The 26,829-nt window shown below is 40.7% G+C and overlaps 3 protein-coding genes and 1 pseudogene across 5 annotated transcripts; 2 read left to right on the forward strand and 2 right to left on the reverse strand.

Moving 5' to 3' along the window:
* The first annotated feature begins 13,334 nt into the window (after positions 1 to 13,334).
* Positions 13,335 to 16,098, forward strand: LOC113352191 (annotated as a pseudogene).
* Positions 16,099 to 16,303: 205 nt separating this feature from the next.
* Positions 16,304 to 19,259, reverse strand: LOC113333438 (probable UDP-3-O-acylglucosamine N-acyltransferase 2, mitochondrial). 2 transcript variants are annotated; one of them, XM_026579923.1, is made up of 9 exons: positions 18,857 to 19,259; positions 18,680 to 18,756; positions 18,280 to 18,329; positions 17,697 to 17,761; positions 17,388 to 17,439; positions 17,251 to 17,321; positions 17,042 to 17,108; positions 16,666 to 16,737; positions 16,304 to 16,576 (listed from the first exon to the last, which is right to left on the reverse strand). In XM_026579923.1, the coding sequence occupies exons 1-9, from the start codon at positions 19,168 to 19,170 to the stop codon at positions 16,499 to 16,501; spliced, it is 846 nt and encodes a 281-aa protein (XP_026435708.1). In that variant the 5' UTR covers positions 19,171 to 19,259; the 3' UTR covers positions 16,304 to 16,498. The 2 variants fall into 2 exon arrangements, with proteins under 2 accessions (XP_026435708.1, XP_026435700.1); XM_026579915.1 differs by having other exon boundaries at positions 17,251 to 17,439.
* A 188-nt stretch (positions 19,260 to 19,447) lies between these two features.
* LOC113304352 (glycerol-3-phosphate acyltransferase 9-like) lies at positions 19,448 to 24,967 on the forward strand. Of its 2 annotated transcripts, none has more exons than XM_026553451.1 (13): positions 19,448 to 19,563; positions 19,684 to 19,826; positions 20,028 to 20,085; positions 20,624 to 20,742; positions 21,319 to 21,418; positions 21,834 to 21,929; positions 22,025 to 22,121; positions 22,531 to 22,618; positions 22,715 to 22,811; positions 23,299 to 23,384; positions 23,994 to 24,113; positions 24,213 to 24,311; positions 24,525 to 24,967. In XM_026553451.1, the coding sequence occupies exons 2-13, from the start codon at positions 19,717 to 19,719 to the stop codon at positions 24,571 to 24,573; spliced, it is 1,119 nt and encodes a 372-aa protein (XP_026409236.1). In that variant the 5' UTR covers positions 19,448 to 19,563; positions 19,684 to 19,716; the 3' UTR covers positions 24,574 to 24,967. The 2 variants fall into 2 exon arrangements, with proteins under 2 accessions (XP_026409236.1, XP_026409226.1); XM_026553441.1 differs by having other exon boundaries at positions 19,456 to 19,563; positions 19,695 to 19,826.
* Positions 24,968 to 25,330: 363 nt separating this feature from the next.
* LOC113352199 (NDR1/HIN1-like protein 26) lies at positions 25,331 to 26,053 on the reverse strand. Its single transcript, XM_026596049.1, has one exon. The coding sequence runs from the start codon at positions 26,051 to 26,053 to the stop codon at positions 25,331 to 25,333; it is 723 nt and encodes a 240-aa protein (XP_026451834.1).
* Between the last annotated feature and the right edge of the window lie 776 nt (positions 26,054 to 26,829).

Genomic DNA, 26,829 nt, shown 5'->3' on the forward strand with positions numbered 1-26,829 from the left:
ACCCCTGAACTTTTAATCCATCATGGACTACTAAGTTCAGGATATGACAACAACACCTAACATGGAATAAATCTCTCTTAGAAGGAAGGTTAGGCAATAAGTTTTTCAATCTAGAAACTGAGACAGTGTTTGCACTAGCATTATCCATAGCTAAAGAAAACAATTTTTCTGAAATACTCCAATCATGAACAAGCTTGCGAAAAATGAATTCAGCTATATTCTCACCAGTATGAGATGTGTCGATTAAAGCATAAGTTATTATTCTTTTTTGCAGAACCCAATTATTGTCAATGAAATGTGCAGTAATACCCAAATAACTCAATCTCTGTTTTGAGAGCCAAATATCGGATGTCAGTGAAATCCTGCCAGGACTATCAAGAAGAATTCTATTCAATTGTTGTTTTCCCTCTAGATAACACTTATATATATCAGTCCTCAAAGTATTACGAGAAAACTTAACGAAACCAGGATAAAAACTAGCATTGATGAACCGTTGGAAAATAGGATCTTCAACGAATTGGAAAGGGAGCTCTCTTAAAATAATTAGCTTAATGACATTTTTCCTAGCTCTAGCCTGGTTGAAAGTAAAGGTAGCAAATTTACCTTGACCATTTACAACTATTGTGGTCTGTGAATTATCGGTCTTGCGCTTCTTCAAACAGCTATTTGTATGCCTTTTTAGGTGTGAGGTTCCAGCATTGCCACCTGATTTTTTCCTTTCTCCACAGATTCTGCAAACTGCCCACATTATAATTGTCCCAGGATTTTACGGATCTTCCTCTTCTAACTGATCAAAACCACCCTATACCTCAGATGTTAACTTTCTTTTTGACTTTCGGATAGTTGCATTTGTTGGAGCTGGAGTTCCATTAACATCAGAATTGGTAATAAGCTCAGATGCTGCTTGTGAAGGATTTTCGCCTACTTGACTAGGATCCATTGTGAGAATTCCTGTGTATAATATCATTGAATGTATAAGTTATACAAGTATATAAGACTAGTTAACATCCAACACCTAAGTGAGCACTAAAAGATCCCAACTTCATTTACCGATTTGAATATATTAATCCATTTCGTTCATACCCATGAATACCCCATCAAACAGAAAAGTAATTTATAATCATAAATCCTAAGCAAAATTAAAACATCAATCGGCAACAATAATGTCCAAATCAATTGAAACAAAAAACAGAAATGAATACCCAAGTTATTATTATCACTTATTAGCACATGCATCAAGTAGAAAAGTAAATCTATCATCACTTAAAATCATTTAAAACAACATTACAAGATAAATCACTAGTAACAATGGAAAAATCAATTGAAATAAAAACATAAAACAAGTGAAAATGAAATTATTGAAACACATACCTTAAGTTTAGCCGCGTAGCAGTACTTCGAAATCAAGCTCTCGTTTGCGGTTCTTCAAAACCCTTATATATAAAATGAATACAAGAGAAAGATAACTTTGATTGTGACCTAATTCAACTAATATATAACAAAATTTCATATATTTACTCCAAGATTGGATCATCTTTCAATAGGAAACCCTAAATTTTCTCACTAAAAATAGCAAAGTGAATATATGAATATGCAGAAAAATACTCGGGATAGAATCGAATTTGATGGACTCTGTCACTCTGGTATTCCAAGACTCCAAGTACATATCTAGATTCTAGATATAGAATGAATCAATAAAATCGGAAATGAATAATTAGGCCGGGTAAATGGGTAGGCAAACGAGACGGGTTGACAGGACGGGTACCGGGCCGGGCAAGACTTTTTTACTCATGTCCTGTGCCCGTCCTATTATTTAAAAGGGCTAGGCCGGGCTAGCCTGTGACGGGCAACGGGTACCCATGGGATGTTATGGGTAAGGGCGGACGGTACTGGGCTTAGGGCTGCCGGGCAGAATTTACACCCCTAAGCTCGACAGTCTCGCTGCTCCATTACTAAGGTATTCTCGTCCCTCTAATTTACTATAGAAATCCAGGGTTTCGTTGTCGCTTGGTTCTCTGTATCGAAAACACAAATACTTTTTTCTTCTTCAACTTACTGTTATGATTTTTTATCTGGTTTGGTTATCTGTAAATCGTCCATAATTTGAATTGATTAAAATGTAAAACATAGCATTTCAAACTTGAAGAACTGGGATTATCAAACTTCTTAAGAAAGTTATCAATTGAATTGTGTACAAACTTACCCGTAATCGGGTTTGCTGGCTTAGTCGATTAATTGGATGAATCTAAGGTTTCAATGATTTATTTTTCTGCAGAAGAACAAGTTCGAATCAGTTGCATACCGATTATTCTGTCTTCCTTATGTATTATCTTTAATCGTTAGTGTATTCTAGTTTTATTTTGTGAACAAGTCATCAGTTTAATCATCCTTTCTTAATTACTCGAACTGAAACATTAGAAAACAATTGTTGGTAGCTCCTCTTTTTACACCATCTGTTCTGATAATGTTGGGAATATTTGATGTAGGTCTCATAAGGCAATCATTTCCCTGGATAATGGCTCGTCAACCTCATGATTATGCAGCAGCAGCTGCTGCAATGGCCTATGCTCAGCAGCAGCAACAACAACTACAACAACAACTGTGTACACATATATCTCACTATCAGACACGTGTATATAAAAAGATACGTGGAAAGCATGCAGGCCAAAACATCAAAACATGATGCGCTGCGAAACACCAAATAAACCCCGAGGAGTTACTTTATCTCATCCCCAAAAGAGAAGCTAAGATCAACGGTGGAGAGAAAGTTAGCTGACACGGACGTGACAGGGGCAGAAGAAACTTGTCTGACACGAGCAGACCTTTCAACTACCTACATTAAACACTCTGAGCAGTGTACGTGTCGATCAACCTGTGGAACGAGCGAGGATGCATCTGCGGGATCAAGGGGAAAACGCAGACCTCTGCGTGATAGATGCAAGAACACAAGAAGTTAAGGTTCCAACGACCTTCAGAGATGGGTCCCACATTCTAACCTTATAAATACCCCGTCTCCACCAAGAGGAAGAGGGATCGGAAAAATCAGGAAAGGAAGGAGAGAGAGAGATTGCAAGTGTAAGTTAATCCTTTATAAGAGAGAAACATGTAAACCCAAAAGTCATTCGACTATTCGTGTAACCGTGAAGAATATAGTAAAACAACAAACCCCGTGGACGTAGGCCTTAGTGCTGAACCACGTAAACCTTGGTCTTGTTTACATTTCAGCACTTTATATTTATTTAACCCCATGGATCTTTACTTATACGTTTTGCTTTCTTTGTTTGTACTTATATCCCGTGCGCAAACGCCTCGCATGGAGTTGTTTTGATGAGGCTATGATAAACCCGAAGGTTTTGAGCCAAGGAATCAACACTAGGATATCATCATCAAAAATCTCTTTAGATGATGAGGATTGATTGTGAGCATTCGGATGCCTTCGTGATTTGTGTGTTCACAATTTGGCGCTAGAAACAGGGACTTCGTCCCGGTAAAAGATTTAACTTGTCATGTGATTTCATTTTAAATTGGCATATGATTGCTCTGATTTATCAGCTCGGACCGTATAGATCATTTGTTAACTGTATTGTATTCAAAAACCCACCTTTTATCTTCGATAAGATTTATTGTTTTAATCCGTGGATTTACGATTTTCTTTAGATCTCGTACGAACCCGTCTCTCTGGGGTTTTTTCGTAGTTTTTATACTAAGGATCTCCTTTAATAAAACTTTAACCCGTGTATTGTAACTTGCGTGTATTAACCCTCTCCTGGAAGAATGTATTTCGCCAACTAACCCGATTCACGCGGATATTCCCGTTTTTTGTTTGAAATTCCTTATGCAGAAAGAACGTATTGTGAGTAAAGGAGGCGACTTTCTGCGAGATTTCATTGTCAACAAAAGGACACGTGATGGAAAAGACGCAGGAAGCAGAAAAATCCAAAGCTTTGTCAAAAGAAACACCCAGGACAACCCCGGTCATCACCCGAAGCAAGCAGAAAGGAGACAAAGCTAAAATGACCAGTCAAAGGCAAGATACTGCGGAAATCACTTCACCTATGAACGCTAATTCAGTTGCAGCGGCGGCTCTCAGAGCAGCGGCAACAAAGTACGGTGCGGCTGAGGTAGTCCCGAAGGCTGCAGAGGCTAGCAATACTTGCGCCATGAATCAACTTAATCAACCAAGAGAAAGGGTGGATGAATCCAGAACATTCCAACCCGTGCACCTTCTAACTTTTGGAATGCCACCAACAAATGATCAAAATCAAACCATACCGGCGGCTCTAGCACCGCAGAGGGGCACTCACCCCAATTTGGAAATGCCAGCAACCGAAGCTGAACCTCTTCCACCTTTAGTGCAGACCATGGAGGAAGGCGGCACCATGGCCGTAGTAGCACGCGTTGGGACTCCCAATCAGGGGTCCAACCAATCACATCGACTGATGGATGAGCTTGAGGAACTGAAGAAGATCCAGCAGGTTTACGCAGATGCTGTAGCCCTTTTGGCCAGAGAAAATCAAGATTTAAAGGAGCGGATTGCTCTAAGCACTAAGACCAGCCAACAACTTGATGAAGCAAACTCCAAAGCACCAGAGCCAAACCGAGACTGTAGAGTCGTCATAGTGGCTAATGAAGATGCGACAAGGGGAAGTAGCTTATCCGACCCGGATTATGACGACGGAGAGTCAGACGGTAACGAGCAGAAGAATTTAGGGCACCACCGCGCGATGGAAGAGCTACGAGATGAGATGATGGCCGAGATCAGGCAATTAAAAAATAAACAAGGCGGGGGAAGGTTAGAAGAGGTCATGAGAGAAGCTAACTCCACGCCCTTAACTCATCGCTTGGCCAACACCCCTATTCCACTGAAATGCCCTGTCCCAACGTTCGAATGCTACGATGGATCCAGTGACCCTGCTGCACATATTCGGTACTACAACCGTGTCTTAGCTAGATGGGGTCAGAACGACGCCGTACTCTGCAGATACTTCCCGTCAAGCCTGAAGGGATCGGCATTATCATGGTTCGATAATCTGCCACCAAACTCCATCCACTCATACGACCAACTCGCAGAGAAATTCTTAAGAACGTACATGTACAACAAGACTGTAAACACCGGAATGGATAAGCTCTTTTCACTAGCGATTGGCTACAAGGAAACCACGAGGGAGTACACTAACAGATGGCACAAGATCTGCCAATCCATAGGAAGCGTGGACCCAGTGGTAAGCATCAATTGCTACAAATGGGGCTTAGACCGAATGAGTCCCCTATTTGTTGAAATTCATGGGAGCGTGCCTAAGACAGAGGGAGATCTTCGAATAATTATCGAAAAGCACGCTCGACTTGAAGAAATTCAACGGGAAAACCCGAGGGCATATCCGCAGAGGTCTCAACGCACCAATACAGCGGAACAAACCAATGGGGCCAAAAGGAGTTGCTCAGGGGAGAGACCTCACGAAGATAGGGATGAACGAAGGGATGAACGAAGAGCAGGTGACCGAAAATTCGAAGATCAAGTTTACACGAAACTCAACGCTAGCTATGCTCGTATCCTACGAGAGATCAAAGGGAGGGAAAACTTGGAGTGGCCATGGTCTAAGGGAAACTTGAATACGAAGATGTCGTACATGCCCTCCGTATAATAATAGAGATGGGGGTAACCGATGTAAGGCTGACAAGTGATTCGCAGCTTGTCATACGGCAAATAGGGCTCGAGTATAATGTGTACGATGACACCCTCTCAGCTTACATGGCCTTGGTCCAAACATTGGAATCACAAATCCCGAACATTAAGTTCCGGCACTTATGCAGAAGAGACCTCAGGCACGCGGATGCCCTAGCATATATATCATCCATGCTGAGGGATAAAAATGTCGAAGCTATTAAAATAGCAAGGGTATACGAGCCTTCGATTGCATCTCAATTCTCCTTCGATACCAATCAAGATACAGTGGAAGAAAATATCGAAGATCAGGTAGGAGAAGACATCCATAATGACTTTGACGAAGAGGATATCCTGTCAAGAGAAAATCAAGACGAAGACTTCAGCAATGAAGATGACTGGAGAGTGACGATCCATGCCTTTCTCGAAAAAGGAAGCTTACCTGCGGATCATAAACAAGCTAGGAAGATACTCTCCAAAGTGGGAAGACATGATCTTCGGGATGCGGTCCTGTACAAGAAATCCTTCCTTGGACCATTACTACGTTGCTTGTCCCGGAAAGAGGGGCATCAAATTCTAAATGATATCCATTATGGTGACGCGGGGAATCATAGCGGCATGAGATCACTAGCTGACAAAGAAAAAACGGAAGGATATTACTGGCCGAAAATGATACAGGATGCCGCGAGGATGTCCCGACGATGTGAAGAATGTCAGCGCTTCGCAAAAAAGATCCACGCGCCGGCGACAATGTTAAACTCCGTCGATAGCCCGTGGCCATTTGCAAAATGGGGCGTAGACAACGTCGGGCCTTTCATCGAAGGATCAGGGAAAAGACGATTTTTGATAGTATCCACGGACTACTTCAGTAAATGGGTGGAGGCTAAGGCCTTGGCCAGGATCAGAGACGCGGATGTGTTTACTTTCATATTCCAGAACATCATTTGCAGATTCGGTATACCCGCTGAAATTGTATCTGATAATGGCAAGCAATTACAGGGGAAAAATATAGACATGCTCTTCGATACTTTCAAAATAAGAAAGAACAAGTCCACTCCCATATACCCTCAAAGCAACGGACAAGCGGAAGCTACCAACAAGACCCTCGCCCTTATACTCAAAAAACAATTAGACGAGCATAAGGGAAGATGGTGCGAACAACTGCACAATGTGTTATGGGCATACATGACAACACGAAGATCCGCCACTGGGGAATCCCCGTTTCTTCTAACTTATGGAGCTGAAGCAGTCATCCCTACGGAAATCCTCATGCCAACCACGAAGACCGAAGCTTGGGAGAAAAACCTCACAACAAATATGATGTTAGAAAGGTTGGACGACTTGGAAGGAAGAAGGGAAGTAGCATTACAAAATATGGAAAATTATCAACGAAGACTAGCAAGGGAGTACAACAAAAAGGTAAAGCTTCGGAATTTTTTAGAGGGGCAGTATGTGTTGAGAACAATCCCACGGTATCAGCAAGAAAAGAAATGGGGAAAATTAGCACCTACGTGGGGAGGACCTTTTATAATACACGACGTTGCGGGTAACGGTTCCTACTAACTTCGTAATCTAAAAGGCGAGGTCCTCCGGCATCCTTGGAATGCTAAGTGGCTCAAACCATACTTCCCATAGGAGAAACGCAGACTTGAATCTGCTTGGAGTGTACCAGAAGAAGAAGGGAGCCTGACCGCTCCACATGTTTCTATCTCTGGAAGAGGAATTGCAGGCCTCAACCTATCAATCAAACAAGCTTTCAAATTATCAAGTCAGCGGAATCTATCGACAATATTGGGGAAAGTAGTTAATCTACAATCTCTCAGGGCTCCCCCATCAGTGTCCATAAGTGTAAGACCAGGGGGAAGGCACCCAGCAGAAAGAGATACCCAACCAATATTAAGGCAACGGGTCTACGGAATGGGTGTGTAAATATTTTAATCCCATATCCTAGAACGTTGCCCCGGCCCCCACCGTCTGGGAATCCTCTGGCCCAGGATTCGCCAGCGGGGTGACAGGTCTCAAGACAATCACGAAGGTACCTTCCTTCAGTATCGCACCCAAACACTTAAAAAACTTTGTTTTGTTTTTTCACAAATGCTTAAAATAAAAACAAACCAACATTGCAGGTATATCAAGAAAAGGATCCATTTCATAAAGGATGATTACAAAAAGTGAAAGGCCAATTCAAGGATACACATCAAAAAATATTCCTTTTACAGGATATTGGCAAAAAATATTCTTGTTACATGATTACAAAAAGGGAAGGATAATGATGCCGCGGTCTCTACAAAATGCTGCGGTCTCTACCTAGATTGCCGCCCCATCGGCAGGATTGTTCCGAAGACTTGAAGGGACGCTCCCACCAGAAGAGGGTCCCGAGGATCCAGGCAAGGCAGAAGGAACTGGACGACGAGGATATTTCTTCACGAGACCATGCTCGTTCTTTAGGCCAAGTTCTATCCTCTCCAGCATCTTGTTCGTTTCCTCAGCCAATTGACAACGAGCCTTGTGCTTAATAACTATTTTCCGCTGTTGGGCTTGGGATAATAACGAAGATAGCCGATTCACTTCTCTAGAAGCAGCACCAACGGCCTCCTCGCGGGTTGCCGCTAAATTCTTGAAATGATGGGTCTGTTCTTCCTGCTGCGCTAAGGAAGATTGAGCCTTTTCAAGTTTTTCATTTGTGACGCGAAGGTGTCCCTCGAGGTCTGAAAAAGACAACACCACGGAGTTAGCGCAGAAAAAACACGGTCACACTCGATGAAATAGGATTATACCTTCGACACAAGCCGAAGCCTCTTCATACTCATTAACAACCGCATCTCGCGCTTCATCAAGATGGTCATATTCCGCGGATAATTTCTTATAGTCTAGTTGAAGGTTGGTGAGAGTAAATTGACATGCATCTAATTCTACCTGCTTCATCGAATCCATGTGACGAAGGTGGTCGACCTCTTTATTTATCTCTGAGACCCCTTTGCTAAGTCTGTACATACACACTTCAAGATTCCTCTCATACTCAGCCTGACGAGCTACGTCGGCACGGGACGCGGCAAGAGCATTGCTGAGAGCGCAGACTTCGGCACGGGCATCATCTCTTTCTCTGACAAGACAGAGCATACTATCCTTAACTCCTGGAAGAGGAATGGATCGAGCCTGCTGTAATTCTTCTTCCAGCAGCTGAATCCTAGACTCCAGCAAGGAAGTACGCTCACGGGCTTCCCGCAGACTATCACGTGTACACATCAGTGTGCCATTAAATAAAGCACGATCATGGTTGTACAGATTTTGCATGTCGACCATCTGAACATGCCTCGCGCGCCATACCTCAGCCCGAGCATCCCATTTCTTGGCTTCATTCTTAATTTTCTCAACAAGATCTCTAATACGAGATTTTTGCCGAGCTCTTTCGTTTCGAAGCCATATCAGCTCGGGGACGCCACCCACTGGAGATAGGGTGGGGAGACTCAGACAGAACAACTAAGAAATAGAGGAATAACGACATGCTGCGAGGGAAAAAGAACCAAACCTGTGAAAGATGAAATTTGACTGCGAGTTTGCTCTAACTCAGCGCGAACAACAACAAGCTCGGAACGAAGACCGGCCTCTGCTTCACCCAGCTTCTCTTTCTCCTTGAGGCTTTTCTTCAGCTCTTCTATTTCCACCTCAGCCGCAGATAATTCCTTTTCTCTGTGACGAAGCTTAGCCTCGAGCTTCAGAGATTTCGCTTTGAAGAAATGATACAACACGTGGTTACAATGCTCACTCCTCATCATCTACACATCAAGACGACAAACATTATTTCACCGAAGCATTCGATCGTCACGAAGAAGTATGTACGAAAATTTACCTCCAAGACACGCTGCTGCGAAAAGCCATATTGATACCCGTCGGCGATGGCCATCATATCTGCAACGGAAGCAGGAGGCTCCGGCACAAGGGTAGATTCGGGAACACTCAAATTTTTTCCCCAGGCTTCAGACACCCGCGCCTTGGAAGACATCTCAATCATGCGACGGGTATACGCAGTAGATTCCTTTTCCCCAGCAACAACAGGGCGGGATGAGGGACAAATAGAAGATTTTTTTCCTTGAACCAATCCATTATGGCGTCCTCACCCTCAGACGTCGGCGACTGTGGAAGATTACCAGCATGCGCATCAATGACCGATTTCCCCTTCTCTGACACGGCCCCTTCGGCACAAATATCGGCATGCTCCTCCGCGCCTACATGTGCAGCATGCTCCTCCGCGCCACCATCTTCAACAGTAGCGTCTACATTACCATCACCACCAAGAACATCCCAATTATCATTGGGGGAAAGTAAAGAGAAGTCCTCGGGAAAATCGAGGACATCGTCAAAGAACTCCCCTGTGGAGTACATCCGATCAAAAGAAAATTCTCGAGAGGTGGGAAGGGTATCCGCGACATCACCAGCAGGGACAGTAATGTCACCAATAACAACGTCATCAGCCACCACGGCTTTGTTTCTCCCTTCATCACCATCATGACCCACGAAGACCTCTTCTTCGACATTGATAGGGGAAGTACCAATAAGTTCCTCCCCATCTGTAATCTCCTCATCCTCAGCAAACTCTTCGTTCACTGGACTAGTAACTTCTTCTTGGGCCTCAGCCTCGCCCATCAAAATTGTAGAAGACTGTTTCGGCTTAATCTTTTTCTTCTTCAACACCTGAAAACCAACACCACAAAAAGAATTATTTTTCCCGAACAGTTGAATTTCTAAAAGAGGAGAAGCGCAGCTAGAATCCGCGTACCTGAGCAGTTGAGGTATTCTTCGGTGGAAGTATAGCACCAGAACCTTCCTCCTCGTCTCCCTCTACGACGTCAAGGGCATAAGGAAAATTCATACCCGCAAAGTTCAAACGCCAGGGACAGAAATCCCCATAACGAGCAGGAGGAGACTCGCGTGGCTTGCTACTCTCGGTAGGCCGCCAACCGCGGGGACCAGGAATCCAACCGTAAGCCCATGGACCAACTATTTCGATAACGGTGGCGTGTCACTCGTAGTCATGGTCGCACTTGATCCTCTCGCGCGCTGGGAAAAGTTTCCGATGACTAGACCCCTCCGTGCCAGGAACATACTTCAGCTTGGCATCGCTGACTTCATTTAACAGACGAATCTCGCCCCGAGGAGCAGCGAGATTCCGAAGGCTGACACTCCACGGCTTGCGGTTCCTACTATTGACGTAATCACCGAAGGAGTTATTGAAATTCTCAGGAGTATACCATTCCTTCTCCGCGGGATTGGGGACGTAGCAAGTCATCGACGTCTCCCCCTTACTCCGCAGATAGCACTCCTTCAGGGCGCGGAGATAATTCCCCGATAGTTGGGATACGGAACGGCTGTGAGTATTGGTGGAAGAGCCTTCACGACTAGCAAGCACGTCATAGTAGAAGGAATCACCTGATTTGTACAACGGCAACATAAGACCAGCTTCGAACGCTCCAACCGTCGTTAACAAATGAAATTCATCGAACTCATACTTTGAGATAAGCTTATAAGTAATATCATCCTCAGGGGCATAGAAACGAACCCCGAAGGCTTGAAGCTCATGCTTTTCCTTAAATATTTCGAGATCAATATGCTTGAAGGTTACTTTTTTCTTACTAACCGAAACACTGCGTATCAAGGGGGCAGCCTCATCCTCCTCGGCGGGGCCGGATGAACTAATGAATGCTTCGGAAGCTTTTCTCTTCACAAGAGGATTCTTTGAAGATTCAGCCCTCGGAACTACACCCTTCATATTCTTCCCTTTAAAAGTTGGAGGGGACGGCAGATGATACTCGGGAACTAACGAACGTAGAGGAGGAACATCAAAAGCAACAGCACGAGGCGGAGCCTGCGTACTCCTAATATCATCACGAGGACGAGACGCTGCGTGATCGAAGACTCTTCGGGACCCAGAAGGATTTGTCGGAGGAATCTCTTCCCTAGAAGACGAGGCCTTCGCTCCAGAAGAAACTCGACTTCGACGAACATCATCTTGAGACTCTCTACGCGGGGGAGATCTCGATAGGCCAGAACCAGGAGTCTGATAAGGAAGCCACGGACGGTCAGACATGGCTGCGAAAAGATTAAAATCAAGAACAAGTTACACACATTCAAAAACATTACCAAAGATCAAAAAACCACATCAATAGCAATACACACACGATAACGCAGAAACCCTAATTTTAGTATACATGCTCAAAATTCCATAAAATTCACACCCTCAAAAACTCAAATACAAGCAAAACAGTGGCCTCCTTGATTTAAGATGAAGAACATGGGCAAACTAGTATGCAAGCATTAAAAGAAGTTCTTCATCACAAACAAGGAACAACAGTAGCAGAGAATTTACAAATCAACACAGCATAAAACAGTGGAAACAAAGAAAAGAAAAACTTACCGGCAAAAACAGCAGCAGAAGAAACAAACAGTGGAAGCGGGCGTGATTAATGCTAAGGTGGAGAGAATTTAAGGTCACAGGTTCAATGAAGACTGACAGAGAATTTAAGGTCACAGGTTCAATGAAGACTGACAGAGAATTTAAGGGCTGAAAAACAAATAATGAAAACTGAGAGAATGTTTAGGAAGAATGAAATTAATTTTCTTTCTCTCCTTAATATACCCGAAAGAAAGAGAAGGAAATTAATGGAGGAATGGGAAACGTTCCCGTTACATAAGCAGTTAATGCACGAATAAAAGACGTGCCCGAGTATCTAGGAGAAGTTATTAGGAGTGAGAAGAATATGCGACGATGGTTTTTCTTCAAGGCACCCATTAGACATTCAAGCCCGAAGAAAAGGGGCAAATTGTGTACACATATATCTCACTATCAGACACGTGTATATAAAAAGATACGTGGAAAGCATGCAGGCCAAAACATCAAAACATGAAGCGCTGCGAAACACCAAATAAACCCCGAGGAGTTACTTTATCTCATCCCCAAAAGAGAAGCTAAGATCAACGGTGGAGAGAAAGTTAGCTGACACGGACGTGACAGGGGCAGAAGACACTTGTCTGACACGAGCAGACCTCTCAACTACCCACATTAAACACTCTGAGCAGTGTACGTGTCGATCAACCTGTGGAACGAGCGAGGATGCATCTGCGGGATCAAGGGGTAAACGCAGACCTCTGCGTGATAGACGCAAGAACACAAGAAGATAAGGTTCCAACGGCCTTCAGAGATGGGTCCCACATTCTAACCTTATAAATACCCCGTCTCCACCAAGAGGAAGGGGGATCGGAAAAATCAGGAAAGGAAGGAGAGAGAGAGATTGCAAGTGTAAGTTAATCCTTTATAAGAGAGAAACATGTAAACCCAAAAGTCATTCGACTATTCGTGTAACCGTGAAGAATATAGTAAAACAACAAACCCCGTGGACGTAGGCCTTAGTGCTGAACCACGTAAACCTTGGTCTTGTTTACATTTCAGCACTTTATATTTATTTAACCCCATGGATCTTTACTTATACGTTTTGCTTTCTTTGTTTGTACTTATATCCCGTGTGCAAACGCCTCGCATGGAGTTGTTAGATGAGGCTATGATAAACCCGAAGGTTTTGAGCCAAGGAATCAACACTAGGATATCATCATCACAAATCTCTTTAGATGATGAGGATTGATTGTGAGCATTCGGATGCCTTCGTGATTTGTGTGTTCACAACAACAGTTTGGTTTACATCCACAACACCAACAGTTTCCTCAGCAGGTTCACGGTCCTCCCTTTCTACCCCCTCACCCTTCTCTACAACAATTTCCTTACCATCACCACATGCAGCAGCAACAACAACAACAGCAACTCCATCCTCATCAGCATCACCACCTTTTACATCTTCAACAGCAACAAGCACCACCACCTCATTTGCCTCCTCATCATGTTCCTTCTCACTTTCATGGTCCATTCGATTCTGCTCCATCACCAGTTCCTCCACCTTCTGATCCTGAGCTCCAAAAACGCATCGATAAACTTGTTGAATACTCGGCTAAGAATGGTCCTGAATTCGAAGCCATGATCCGTGAAAAGCAGCAGGATAATCCTGCTTACAGTTTCCTTTTCGGTGGTGAGGGGAATAATTATTACCGTTACAAGCTCTGGTTGACCACAGTTCCATCAAATACCCCCTTCAACCCTTCTTTTCCTTCCTCTATACCCATGATGCGACCTCCTCCTCACAACCCCATGATAAATCCATCTCATCTAAACCATCCCCCCTTGAATGTCCCTTCCGTTGCTGCTGGAGCATCAGGTCCCATGGTTGGTGGCTCCCAGTTACACCAACCTTCTTTCCCACCATTTTATGACCAACAACAACAGCATTTACAGCCTCATATTGGCCAAGTTCGACCAGATTATGATCCTTCAAAGCCCTTTAAGGGTCTATCTGGACCACTTCCTTCTGATGTTTCCACTTAGCTTACTAATGTACTCAACAGTCTATCTGGAACTAAGGAGTCGATCAAGGGTGCCAAAATTTGGTTTATGCAAAGGTGCCCCTTTGCACCAGCTTTAGCCGAGGCCCTCAAAGACAGAGTTCTTTCTCTTGATGATTCCGAGAGACAGATGCACATCATATATTTAGCGAATGACATTCTGTTTGACAGGTATTTTATGTAACATTACTTTCATTTCTGGCATTAATTTATCTCTTTGTTGCTTTTCATGTGGTAATCTTTCACTTAGACCTCTTGGTCTGACGTATTGATATATATTTTGTGACTGAAAAGTTTGCAATCCAGATTTGTTTTAGTTTAGCCAGTCTTGACTGACAAATACGAAATCAGTTGCAACAATGTAGGTTTTAACAAATTATCTGATATATTTCTGAAAGTGGTTTGCGGTAAATTGAGAAGTATCATTAACGTCTCTAAAGACCTGTAACTAAGTCTGAAAATGTATGGCCTAGTATGAGTTTTGGGTTTGGCATGGCGGTTCTGTGACTATCGCCATCACATTGCTCATATTAGCATTTACTTCCTAAAGTATCATTTTATGTTTTAGCCTTACAGTAGATCTCCAGTAGTCTAAGCTCTAAAGAAGGTTTTGAGATTCCCGGTTTTGTTTTAACACCTACTATATACTATATGTTCCTTGAACTTTTCCCTGATAAAATGCGCAGCTTGCAACGGCGGAATGACCCGCGGGAAGTCGACAATGAAGCCCTTGCCTTCAGACCCGTTCTAGGATCCATGCTTGCAAGGATTTATCACAATCCCCATAACAAGGAAGCAAATCAATCACAGTTAGAGAAAATTTTGCAGTTCTGGGATACAAAGGAGGTTTATGACCATGACACTATTTACGCTCTCAAGAGTGAGATGCATGGTGGCCCCCCAGCAACTTCTCTTTCACGACCTCCAGAGGAGTTCTCTTCTGCAGCTGGATATCCTGCTAGTGCCCCAGGTATTGTTGTTGGTCTAAACTGAATGATTTCATGTAATGATGAGATGAATGGCGTCAGTAGTTCAATTTGTTATCTGGTTGAGTGATTATCAAGTCGCTCACTAAGTTATTGATGAATTACAATTCTGATTGATTTTCTGTAGGCTTATCACAGCAAACACCACTCCAAAATCCCAATCAATGGCAACCTGATCAGCAGAGAAGCTCTGTGCCTGGCTCATTTGAGCAAGATCATCCAGATAAACAAGTGCCTCTAGCCATGGGAATGACACAATCCATGTTTGCACCACCTGCACCTCAGCAATTCCTTCCAAATTCAATGCAAGCTGGGCATTACCAACCAATTCCCGGGACTCATTTTATGGGATCTGTACCAATGCCAGGTGCCATTCAACAAGCAAACCATCAGCCATCACATATACTGCCTACTCCTTCAAATATCGGTGAGAAATTGCCTCCATATCCTTTATTTCCCCCTGGGCTGATTCCTGGCATGGTAAGGAAGATGCAAATAGGTAGTGGTGTACCATATTCTCCTATGAGCCCTTTGGACATACCAACCGTGATTCCACCTTCCACGGTTTCTCCATCAGAAGTCTTGGATAGAGTCTCCAAATCTTTCAAAGAAATCGGAGAAGTAAATCCATCTGAAGGACCCATGAAATCCTCAAATGAAAATGATGAAGACGATGATGGAGAATATGAGAGGGAACCCCCTGTACGCAAAGGTGGGGCTTGCATTCCTCCCCCTGCAAACCTACAAGTGGACCCTGAGACGGGTACTTATCCAGATGGTAGTGTAGAAAGAAAGCCAGGATCAAGTGGCTCAGGAAGGTTAGGGCTTGGGGCCACAGCTGATCCAAATGAAGTCGGTCAGTATGATGATGTGTATTCATCGTATAGGAAACAGAGAAGCACCAATTATCATTCATCTATGAGTGCAAGAGCTTCTGTGAGGTAGTGTGTTTTCTTTTGGGTTCACTGAACTGTGTATGAATGTTGGCCTCGAAGCCTTGAATTTATATTGCAAATACTTCTGTCTCTGTTAAGAAAACAAAGCATCTAAGAAATATGGCTGTTCTGTTGTCTTAACACCTACTTAGGTTCTCACTTTGCAATAACTGGGGCGCACTTTTAGGGACAATAAATTATGACCAAGAATCTTATGGGAACTGTTAATATTTATAGACAAAGTCTGCACATTTAATTCATATGCACATTTCTCAAAATTTACCAACCTAGAATATAATCAAGATTCAGAGTATTAAAGTAAAATATGCGACTCAAGTTTCACTCAAAAGTAACTGTTTTGTAACAAAAATTTCAATTGAAAACCGAGTACAGAAATACTCCAAGCATCAACGTGAAGTTTCAATCTTACATGCCTGTGGCTCTACATTTATGACATTCTTCTTCGTTATTTGTCAAATCTCTTGGGAATCCCCTTTCTTGAGATTCAGGCGCTGGCTGGCAACTTGTCGGCGCCATTCACGGACTGGGACCTGTTATGTGGCATTGAAAATATTTGAACAGAGATCAATTCCTACTCAATGAACGGATCCAAGAAAAGCTAGACGGTAGTAGAACTTACTGCAGGGAAGCCGCCATAGTCGCCTGGCTCTCTGATGTCTTTAGTGACACAGCTGTTAGCAGCAAGCCGAACCTAATGATCCATAAAAGATGTTACACAATGAAACAACAATTGATTACAACGCTAGTGTATGCTGTCAAAAGCATGCCTCACTCTATCTGTAGTTTTATATACCAGGGGCTGTTCTATTTTTGTTTTTGCTGAATACAGCTGATGGGCGTAAAGGGACTTTTTCATAGCAGAGTATTTTTACAGAACACAAAAAACTAGTCATCCCTAATTTTCTTATTGTAACATATTTCATTAATTTGAAGGATATGAATCTCTGTGGTACTGGGAGTTATTAGTTTGTCTGGTGAAGGAATTACAAAAATACCTTTGACGAAATGGAAACATGATCTCGGATTGCTACCTTGCCTCCCAAAGTAACATAGTCTCCCATCCTTCAAAGCCAAAAATTAGATTCAAGGAAGATATAAGCTGTATACTCAAAATCTTCATCATGCTACCACAGTAACAGAAAGATTGACAGCATCACAGCACACTTGAAAATTCAAAAACCAAACACGGTGAGGTGTTACATACGTCACAGAACCTGCAATTCCGGCTTGTCCACAAAGCATGCAGGACTTTCCTATAACAGCATTGTGACCTATCTGCACATTGAAGTAGGTCATACTAGTATAATAAGTAAACAAAAAAAAGTGACAAGAGCAACCTACCTGGACTAAGTTATCTATCTTGGTATGGTCCCCGATACTGGTATCTCTCCAACTGCATAACCAAGATGAGTTAAACATTCAGAACACAGGTCATCTAATATCAGTGTAAAGTCTCTTGGCCAACATTCACCAAGTTGATTCTGCTCCCTCATTCACAAACAGGTTTCTGAATACCATAATAGATACTCGAAATTTAGGGTTTATTTAACATGACACACTTAAACACATGTTTGTATTCAAGTAGCCAAGTGTGAAGCAAAAGAGAATATGTTCGAGGAGCACATTTAAAGAAGGAGATACGAGTCTTACCTACCCCTGTCTATGCATGTATTAGCACCAATCTCCACGTGGTTTCCTATCCTTGCATGCAGCTCCTATAATGAAGACATGCCGCAACACTATTCAGTAATAGCAATTACAAGAGTACCAATTACAAGAGTACAATAAATGTATTCAACAGCTCCTATAATGAAGACATGCCGCAACACTAAGCAGTACAACTGGATATGGTGATAGTTGAGATGGATACATTAAGTTAATATCACTGTGTATCACTATAAAAATAAGTGTTGTGATGTTGGGCACAATTTACATACATCGGATAGGGATCCCGGTCTTACCTAGGGAGTCTAAGGCTAATAGGGATGGAGAAAGTTGAACTGTAAACCATGTCCTCATCGTCAACCATTTATTCTTTTTCGTCTTAAATGATAAATCGAACATCCAGTTTATTTAGGTTATGAATCATAGATAGGTCCAACTAATCTTCTAACACAACAGCGACAAGGTCATATGCGGACTTAACTTAGACAGAGAAAATAACAGAAACAATGAACAATAGAACTAGATTGTCAAGCAAAAGAACAAGATAAGAAAAATGAACTTCACCAACTTGGGGTTTCTTCAACATGTTCCCCTGGTCATCCACAAAAAATCCAAACCCTATTGGAGAACACAATTAAAATATCAACATCAGAAAATAAAAAAGAAGAAAAGAACAGTATTTAGCTTTTCATAACTCTAATAGCAGGAATTGGAACTTGAATAAATAAGATAACTCCTGAAAATGCAGATCAGGCATCTTTAAGAAATTCCAAACCATCGCCTAGTGGACTGCTATTTCAAGACTTGGTAAACAAGAGAGTGATGGATTCTAACAATTTGTATTAGTTCAGAACTCGGAAAGACTATATCTTGTTAATGAGTTAGGCGAGGTACCGCCAACTTCCCATAGAATTAAACCATTTAACTGGAACCGACATGAAAAGATAAGTTTTACTATCCAGACTTACCATCTTGACCTATGCATGCGCCATTGCGGATGATACATGAATCACCTATTGAGCAATTACTAAGTGCAGTGTTATACCTGGGCAAATCGCATTAGTGTTATTCAACAAGATAGCAGAACCTAGAAATCGTACCAGGCGAAATTCATAAACAGATTATCTAGAAAATAAAACCCATACCCAACTTTAGTCGAATGCCCAATGGTAACGGCAGGACCTATAACAGCTCCTGATTGAATATGAACATTTGCACCAAGTACAGACTTCGGATGTACCACAGCACCTATTTCAATGAGTGCAGTTGGATCAATTTGAGCCGATTTATGTATAAAACCACCACCATTACCCCATTTCCTGAATTCCGACTGGGTACAGTCTTCTGATCTCGAAACCCTTGAGTTGGTCTGGTCATCTGAAAAATTTCTTACGCTATATCTAGCACCAACCCTAGCTATAGATCCAGTAATATTCTTAATCTTTACTACGATTGCCATGAATGAAACACCTGAACAGTAGGAAGAAAAACAAGCAGATAATAACAAACCTCAGTGATCATAAACCCTAACTCAAGGTTTTTAGTGAGTTCACTCAGTCGATTTAATCATATGGTAAATGTAAACATTTGCTGATTTATCAAATGTTCACGCTTACCAAAAGAGTTTAAACTACCAAGAGATTGCAGGAAACATTTATGTTCTGAATACAACAGTAAATGACACGTGTCAGATACGCTTTGATGTGTGTGTCTAGTTTTCGTACCCCTTTTTATGCGATCAAAACTTTTTCGATCTAAACATAAACTTTCAAAGACAAAAATTGAGAGACTCAGACAACAATGATTGATAACCGCAAACCCTAGAACCGAAATTAAAGAAAACAGTGTAAAAGTAAGTAGTTATCTTCTCTTCGTTTAATTTTAGGGTTCGAATATTCTTTCTTTTTCTCGTATTCTATATTTTATGGTTTTTATATATAAGCAGAAAATTTTGTTGAGTAATACAATTCAGCTCCGTTGCAGGTAGTCAGTGACTCAGGTTACAATGGCGAGTCAGATGAACTCGTCAAGTTCTGAAATGGATTTGGATCGACCAAACCTAGAAGAGTATTTACCTACTGAATCAATTCAGAAGCCTCACGAAAAGTTTCGCCTGTAAATCTCTTTCATCCCTTTGAGTCATCTTCTTCTGTTCAAAGTTTCTTATTTGAATCCTCATTTCTTGATCTCTCTCTCTCTATTTATGTTCAGCCAATTTGCTTACAATTTTGGGCGATCTTAATTATTAAATGGGGTATTTGCTTAAATCTTCAGTTATTAATTTAAGGTTTTGTTTGTGGAATTCAATTTGATCAGGTGTGATTTGCTTGACATCTCGCCTGCCCTAACTGAAGCTGCTGGTGCAATCGTTGATGTATGTTTGTATTTTTTTTTATTGTTTTTCTTACTCAATCTATTGGTTTGATTTTATCACCGTTCTCTGTTTGTGCAACATCTGTTATAAACAAAGTTCATTTATACTATCGCTATAGATTTCAGTCACTAACCCTTGATAAGCTTAGATATTGCCTTAGCCAAGAAGTTTCAATTTGCCACCCTTTATGCATTTAGCTCATAACATATGAGTGAAACTGCAGATGAATTTCAATGCTAGCCAGTTTGTTTTCTCGAATTTTTAACAAATTTAACACCTGCATGCAAAACTAACAAACATAAGTTCAGTTTTCTCAATTTGAGTACATATGCAGTGTCAACAAGAATATCACTGCTGAATTTTCCACAGAATTTCAGTCATACATCTTTTCCATATGCCATGAGAGTTGATATTATATTTCGTGAGATTATTGGTTTTGTCCTTGTGGTTTTTGAGTTGAAGTTCTCTGCAACCTTTTTTTTTTTTGACTGTATAGACATTAATAAATTTCCAATTTGTTTGCTTTATAAATGACCAGGATTCTTTTACTCGATGTTTCAAGTCGATTCCTCCGGAACCCTGGAACTGGAATATATATTTGTTTCCACTTTGGTGTTGTGGAGTGATAGTTAGATACGGTATTCTTTTCCCAATTAGGTGAGACCCTCACTTCTTCTGAACAGAATTTTGTTATCTTTTCAGCAGGTGAAAATATTTCTAATTTTTTTTTATTAATATGTGCAATGCTGTTGATTATGTCCAGTCAAGTACTATGAGGCTATTGGATCAGTTTTGCTGATATCTCTTTGTGTTATATCGATCTTTAGTCCACCACGCTGACTAAGCTTTCTAGTTCTACGCTTCTATATATTCTTTTCCTTTCTGCAAATTCTGTAGCTAGTTTGGATCATGTGAAGGTGGAAACTACTGCTTTGCCATCCTTGTAGAATAGAAATCGTTTTGCTTAGTTGTGCAATGGTTCATTCCTGAAGGTAATTTTAGTGCTGATGAAGTTAATGATTTGTGATGTTCATCACAGAGATTGAATTTGACTGGTTGGATACTTAGATTAACATCATCTAGAAAATTTTGCTGGAGTTTTATTTTAGATAATTGATATGTATATATATATATATATATTTTTGATCCAAATAATTGATATATATATATGACTTAAGATGGCATTATCCGAGAGCTTGCACGATTAAGCTATTGACATGTCTTATTCTGCAGGGTGCTGGTTTTGACAATAGGATGGATTATATTCCTCTCTGCGTTTATCCCTGTGCACTTTCTGTTAAGAGGGCATGAAAGGTGGAGGAGAAAGATGGAAGTATGAGTTTTTCACATTTTTTCTTAATTAGTTTCAAACTTATGCTATTTTTAAATGACAAGTCAACCTTACCACATCATATATAATTACAAGGCAAAGCATAGCAAAGAAGTGACACCAGGTAAATATATTAGTCTAAGGCTGCGTCTCTGTGTTAGGATCAACATAACTACTCGTCTTATTGTTGAATAGCTTTTTTGATGTTGTAGTGCCTTTCAATACTAAAATGCTAATGCTTAAAGTATTGACGACTAAACATTATAGTTGTGATTCCAGATAATAAGTGGAATGGGGCAAGATTGTTTGTTAATTGTAATGTTTACCTGTGGGTTGTAACTGCTTTCTATTTTGTTCATTAACTATTATACATGATTTTTTCCACTTCCCTCATCTAGTGTCTGTTATTTCTCTTCAGAGATATTTGGTGGAGTTGATTTGCAGCTTCTTTGTTGCATCTTGGACTGGAGTTGTAAAATATCATGGACCACGGCCCTGCATACGACCCCAGCAGGTATGATTATATATCATCTTGATTCCTCTACGCTCTTTGAGTTATGCTGTTCTTAATGGTTGTTAATGTCTAACTCTCTTTACTGGTTTAAACAGGTGTTTGTAGCCAACCATACATCCATGATTGATTTTATTGTTTTAGAACAGATGACTGCATTCGCTGTTATTATGCAAAAGCATCCAGGATGGGTTGGTAAGATATTACTTTTAATTATCATCACTTATCCTATAGTACGCCATTCAGAATTTCGTCTCTATTACTCCCAACATGTTCCTTTGGTGGTTGCTGCGAGTTATAATTTTCCACTAGCACATCCAAAGTTATTTTGTGTCCTCTATGATAAAATTGCCTTGTGTTTTCATGCTGTCATTTCAGCATTTTTAATTTATATCAATCAGAACTCTTGACTTGGTAAGAAGTCGTAGAATTGTCACATTGACTTTAGGCCGGTTTAGGTGGTTTGGGAATCTTAAATGTATAAAATGGGTCATTGTGTAAATTGGCCTTGTTTTATTGTATGCCATATAGATCAAGAAACTACTTCATCTTCTTTATAAAAATGATGATGTTTGAATGCTGTGCAATGTTTGACATATTGTAGGACTACTTCAAAGCACAATTTTAGAGAGTGTTGGTTGCATCTGGTTCAACAGATCAGAGGCAAAGGATCGCGAGATTCTAGCTAGAAAGTGAGTATATTTTTGGTGGTCTGTGCATGGTCAAAGTGTTAAATATTCCACAGTTCAATACTCTGTATTGCTAGCATACTAAGCTTGAATGTACAGGTTAAGAGAACACATTCAAGAGGCTGACAACAATCCCCTTCTCATATTTCCTGAAGGAACTTGCGTAAACAATCACTACACTGTCATGTTCAAGAAGGTTTGTAACCTGTATTTAAAGGTTTTGACTGGTGATTTCTGAAAGCATGATATTATAGTTGTCCCTTAAAACTGTGCTCTATTGGTGGGCAGCTCAGCAAATATAAGTTTAATCCCTACCCCATTCCCATCTGGAAACCTGTCGTAAACTAATTTGTGTAATACCGGCTATCTGTACTGAAGATCTGGTCTATTTTGTACTCACGCTCTCTAAATACTTAAGGAAGCTTATTCAAAGCTTAGTACACAGTAACCCTTAGAAGCCTGTTAAGAAGCTCCAGAATGGAGTCCCCGAACAGTCCAAGGTTCCTAGTATGATCAGCATCCATTTATGATTATGTGACCCACTCACTCGTGTTAATTCACTGGTTCATGACCCATCAACTGCTTTTTGCGCCTCCAATATTCACTCATTGGTACTATCTGTAAATTGGTATATTGCTGTATATCAACTATTGTATACTTATCCCTTCTAGTTTTCTGTCTAGGGAGCTTTCGAACTTGGGTGCACGGTTTGTCCAATTGCTATCAAGTACAACAAAATTTTTGTGGATGCTTTTTGGAACAGTAAGAAGTAAGTTACTCCTCAAAGATTTTTAGATGCATATATTATTCATAATTTTTGTTGCAATTTGAAATATTTGTGTTTTACCCCTTGCTTATACTTATTCGTCTTTGTTTCTTGCTTATGGTGCTCCTTGGAACAAATACACATTTTTTCACTTTCTCTTGCACCAAAATTCTTTGCGGCTATTCATTTCCCTGTAGGGCATTCAGTGCTGCTGCACTAACTTTGCTATATTCGATATGTTTTTTGTTATAGTACCAATAGTTTGTGATGCATAAAACACATTAGTCTTCTAGAATCTAAAGCTTTTTAGAACATTCTAATTCTTCGCTTTCTTTTGATAACAAAGGTGACCCCAGTTTACGTGTCTTCCTGTTTAAAGGTGGTAGTATAATACTGTACCAGCACCCCCCACGAAGTATGTATTACCCTAAGAACAGTGTGGGACATAAGTGCATGACCAAGTTTTGCTTTATTATCGGGATTTTGAAGTGTGTTCCAGTTGTATGACGTTGTTGTTTGCAGGCACTCATTTACAAAGCACTTGCTTGCTTTTTATTATTTGGGATGCTGAAGTGTGTCAAGTTATATTATGTTGTTGTTGCTGTTTTGCAGGCAATCATTCACGAAGCACTTGCTACGGCTTATGACCTCGTGGGCTGTCGTTTGCGATGTTTGGTATTTGGAACCTCAAACCTTAAGACCCGATGAGACATCTATTGAATTTGCAGAGAGGTAAGAAATCTTAAATTGCTTTTCAAATCCGATTAATAAATGTTTATATCTTTCTTTGGCTTTGGTGATCTTCGATTAATAGCTAGTTGTTGTTTTCAGGGTCCGAGATATAATTTCTGTTCGAGCAGGTTTGAGGAAAGTTCCTTGGGATGGGTATCTTAAACACTCTCGCCCTAGTCCGAAGCATACCGAGCAAAAGTATGTTCAAACAACTCCTTTCATTTTCTCTTATCATTGGCTACTAATAGCTAGTTCTGCTCTTCATCACCACTGTATTTATTATCTCCTGTTAACATTGTTATCAGTGCTTATCCTAATAACTATTTCAAGCTTATCCTAATAACTATCTGAAGCTCTGTTTCCATCATCCCTTCCCATTGTGAACGTCCTTTACGTTTTGATGATTTTCAGGCAGAGGATTTTTGCTGAATCAGTACTTCGACGCCTGGAGGAAAAATGAATAAATAGTTCTCTACGAGTCCTGCAAACTTCTCTCTTCCCTCCCCTTCATGAAATTTGATATATTCTTTTCTTTTTTGGCCTAAATATTTTCTCTTGTAACTGGAATTTGATACAACAGATTTATCACATTCTACATCACAAATGAGATTAGGCTGTTCAATGTTCTCCAGTGAGATTAGGTTGTTCAATACTCTCCAGTGAGATTAGGTAGTTCCTTACATTTCAAGTGAGTTTTTGTTCAGCACTCTGCAGTGAGATTAGGTTGTTCCTGGTATTTGTTGTTAGATTCAGTCAGGTTGTTGTATTTTCCTTCCCTTTTTTAACCCAAAAACGTTTGTTAATGGAACCAAATTTCAATTGAATCTTTTACTGATGACCCTGTTTTGTGCCTCGATCTTGTTTGCCTGGTTGATCTTATTGATTTTACGGTCAAATGTTTGCTTTGCAAAGAAACTACATGTTCCAAGCTCACCAACTAGACTATTTTGATAATTTGGAATATGTGAGCTGGGTTATCTATACAAAGCAAGGTAACAAAATGCAACGAAATGAAGTAATGAATGGGTTAACTGCAGTTAACGAGATTTGTCTGATTTTTTGCACCAGAAGGATCTGAACCAATTATAGAATCAGTTTATTTAGTTTACATATCCTTCGAACATTGAGAGACCAAAAGCTTCAAAACTTAAAGACAACCGACAGACAAAAGAGAAGAAAAAACTAGAATTCTTTAAGCTATAGAGCAAATGATTAAACTAAAGCAGCATAGGTAGAATAAAAACTGATAATGCAACAATACTCAGATGAATGCAGTTAACGTGCACAGTAGCATCCGATAATCTCAAACTGTTCTTCATCGTTCCATGATCATTGACATGAACATCAGTTCCTAATTTTAACTCGTGCCGTCCTGCCTTCCACAACCCATTCTTATACCTAATCTTCGTATCCAAATCGACTCGGAATAATGCGGTCTTCCCATTTGAAACCTCCATTCTAGCATCTTCCCACGGTACCCCAAAAGTTTGAACTGTCTCGTCACGATGTTTTATTTGCAAATACCTTTGATGAAATTCGGGTATAGAAACATTTCCAATTGGCAAACTTGAGCTATTCCGATGGTAAGAAAGAGTTATGTTAAGGTCATCATAGTAAATACTCTTGTGTCTGTTTCCGTGCCAGAATCTGAGTTGAAATGATATGGTCGTGGGATTCATGATTCGGATGTCATCGGAGTCTTTGTCTAGGGCAGGAACATAAAATTTCTCGAGTGAATAATGGGGTTGAAACGGATGTAAAGTAAACCATACGAGGATGAAAATTAAACCTGGAAGTAATATAATTGCTGCAATGAATAAGCAAAACTTGGGTTTTCTATTTGCAAATGAAAATTCTCGAGTAGGTTCTCTATCTGCAAATGAGAATTCTCGTTCTGTATTTGCGAAGGAAATTTCTCGACTAGTCTCAGCAGTCACCATTGAAATATTGATAAAAGTTTTATGTGATGATGAAGAAGAATTCTACTTCTAAATTTCCTTGAGAATGTTATAGAAGTAGTGCAGGAGAATATTAGTCAAATAGGCAATAAAGAAATCACCGGGAGCTGGTATGGAAGTCACTAAATAATGAATAATGAGTCATCCTTTGGGCCACTAAGAAAGTCAGTGCTATTAAATATGACTTCTCTGGGTGCACGTTGGCATTAAGCGCAAACTCATGTAGTTTCGGTAGCTTTGTGCCTGCTGGTGGTGGACAATAGTCAGAGAGTCGTTTGGCCTTGTTTCAGATGATTCGGGTGCAAGTGGTTACAGCATAATGGGCTTCCTGTAATGTAAGAGCACCTTTGGTGAAGCCAGCCTTTTGTGATAATGCTGTGTACTATTAAATATTGAAGTAAATGGTAACTCTTACATCACAGTAAAAGATTAGAAAATGATTCCTGAAATACTTTATGCTCAGGTATTTGAATTGGAAAATTTTCTCCGCAGGTAAGACGTATGGCTCTGTTTATGAGGTCGATCTTATTCATTTTGGTGTCCTCCCCTCTGCACACATTTGCTCTGAAATTGGTATTGCAGTAGTACTAATTGTATAGAAGTCGCCAACTAGCTAGCTTAATTTCTGTTTTGGGTTCAGGAGAGTTTGAATTATATTTGTGCATCCAGATTAGAGTCTGATGAGCTATATCAAGTCAGGTTCGCTAAAACAAACTTGATTCAAGTTAGTTGAGATTGCTATCACGATAAGAGGAGAA

The sequence above is a fragment of the Papaver somniferum genome, chromosome 1 (genome assembly GCF_003573695.1).
Source record: "Papaver somniferum cultivar HN1 chromosome 1, ASM357369v1, whole genome shotgun sequence".
Taxonomy (NCBI): Eukaryota; Viridiplantae; Streptophyta; class Magnoliopsida; order Ranunculales; family Papaveraceae; genus Papaver; species Papaver somniferum.

What these genes read in the sequence shown, in the direction of transcription:
- LOC113304352 (XM_026553451.1), top strand. Translation starts at nt 19,717, where the DNA reads ATGGCGAGTCAGATGAACTCGTCAAGTTCTGAAATGGATTTGGATCGA. An exon ending in GGTATTCTTTTCCCAATTAG is followed by an intron (nt 20,743 to 21,318) that starts GTGAGACCCTCA and finishes CTTATTCTGCAG; the next exon opens with GGTGCTGGTTTTGACAATAG. An exon ending in TCTATTGAATTTGCAGAGAG is followed by an intron (nt 24,114 to 24,212) that starts GTAAGAAATCTT and finishes TGTTGTTTTCAG; the next exon opens with GGTCCGAGATATAATTTCTG.
- LOC113333438 (XM_026579915.1), bottom strand. Translation starts at nt 19,170, where the DNA reads ATGGCAATCGTAGTAAAGATTAAGAATATTACTGGATCTATAGCTAGG. An exon ending in GGGCATTCGACTAAAGTTGG is followed by an intron (nt 18,757 to 18,856) that starts GTATGGGTTTTA and finishes CGATTTGCCCAG; the next exon opens with GTATAACACTGCACTTAGTA. An exon ending in ACATGCATAGACAGGGGTAG is followed by an intron (nt 17,440 to 17,696) that starts GTAAGACTCGTA and finishes TTGGTTATGCAG; the next exon opens with TTGGAGAGATACCAGTATCG.
- LOC113352199 (XM_026596049.1), bottom strand. Translation starts at nt 26,053, where the DNA reads ATGGTGACTGCTGAGACTAGTCGAGAAATTTCCTTCGCAAATACAGAA.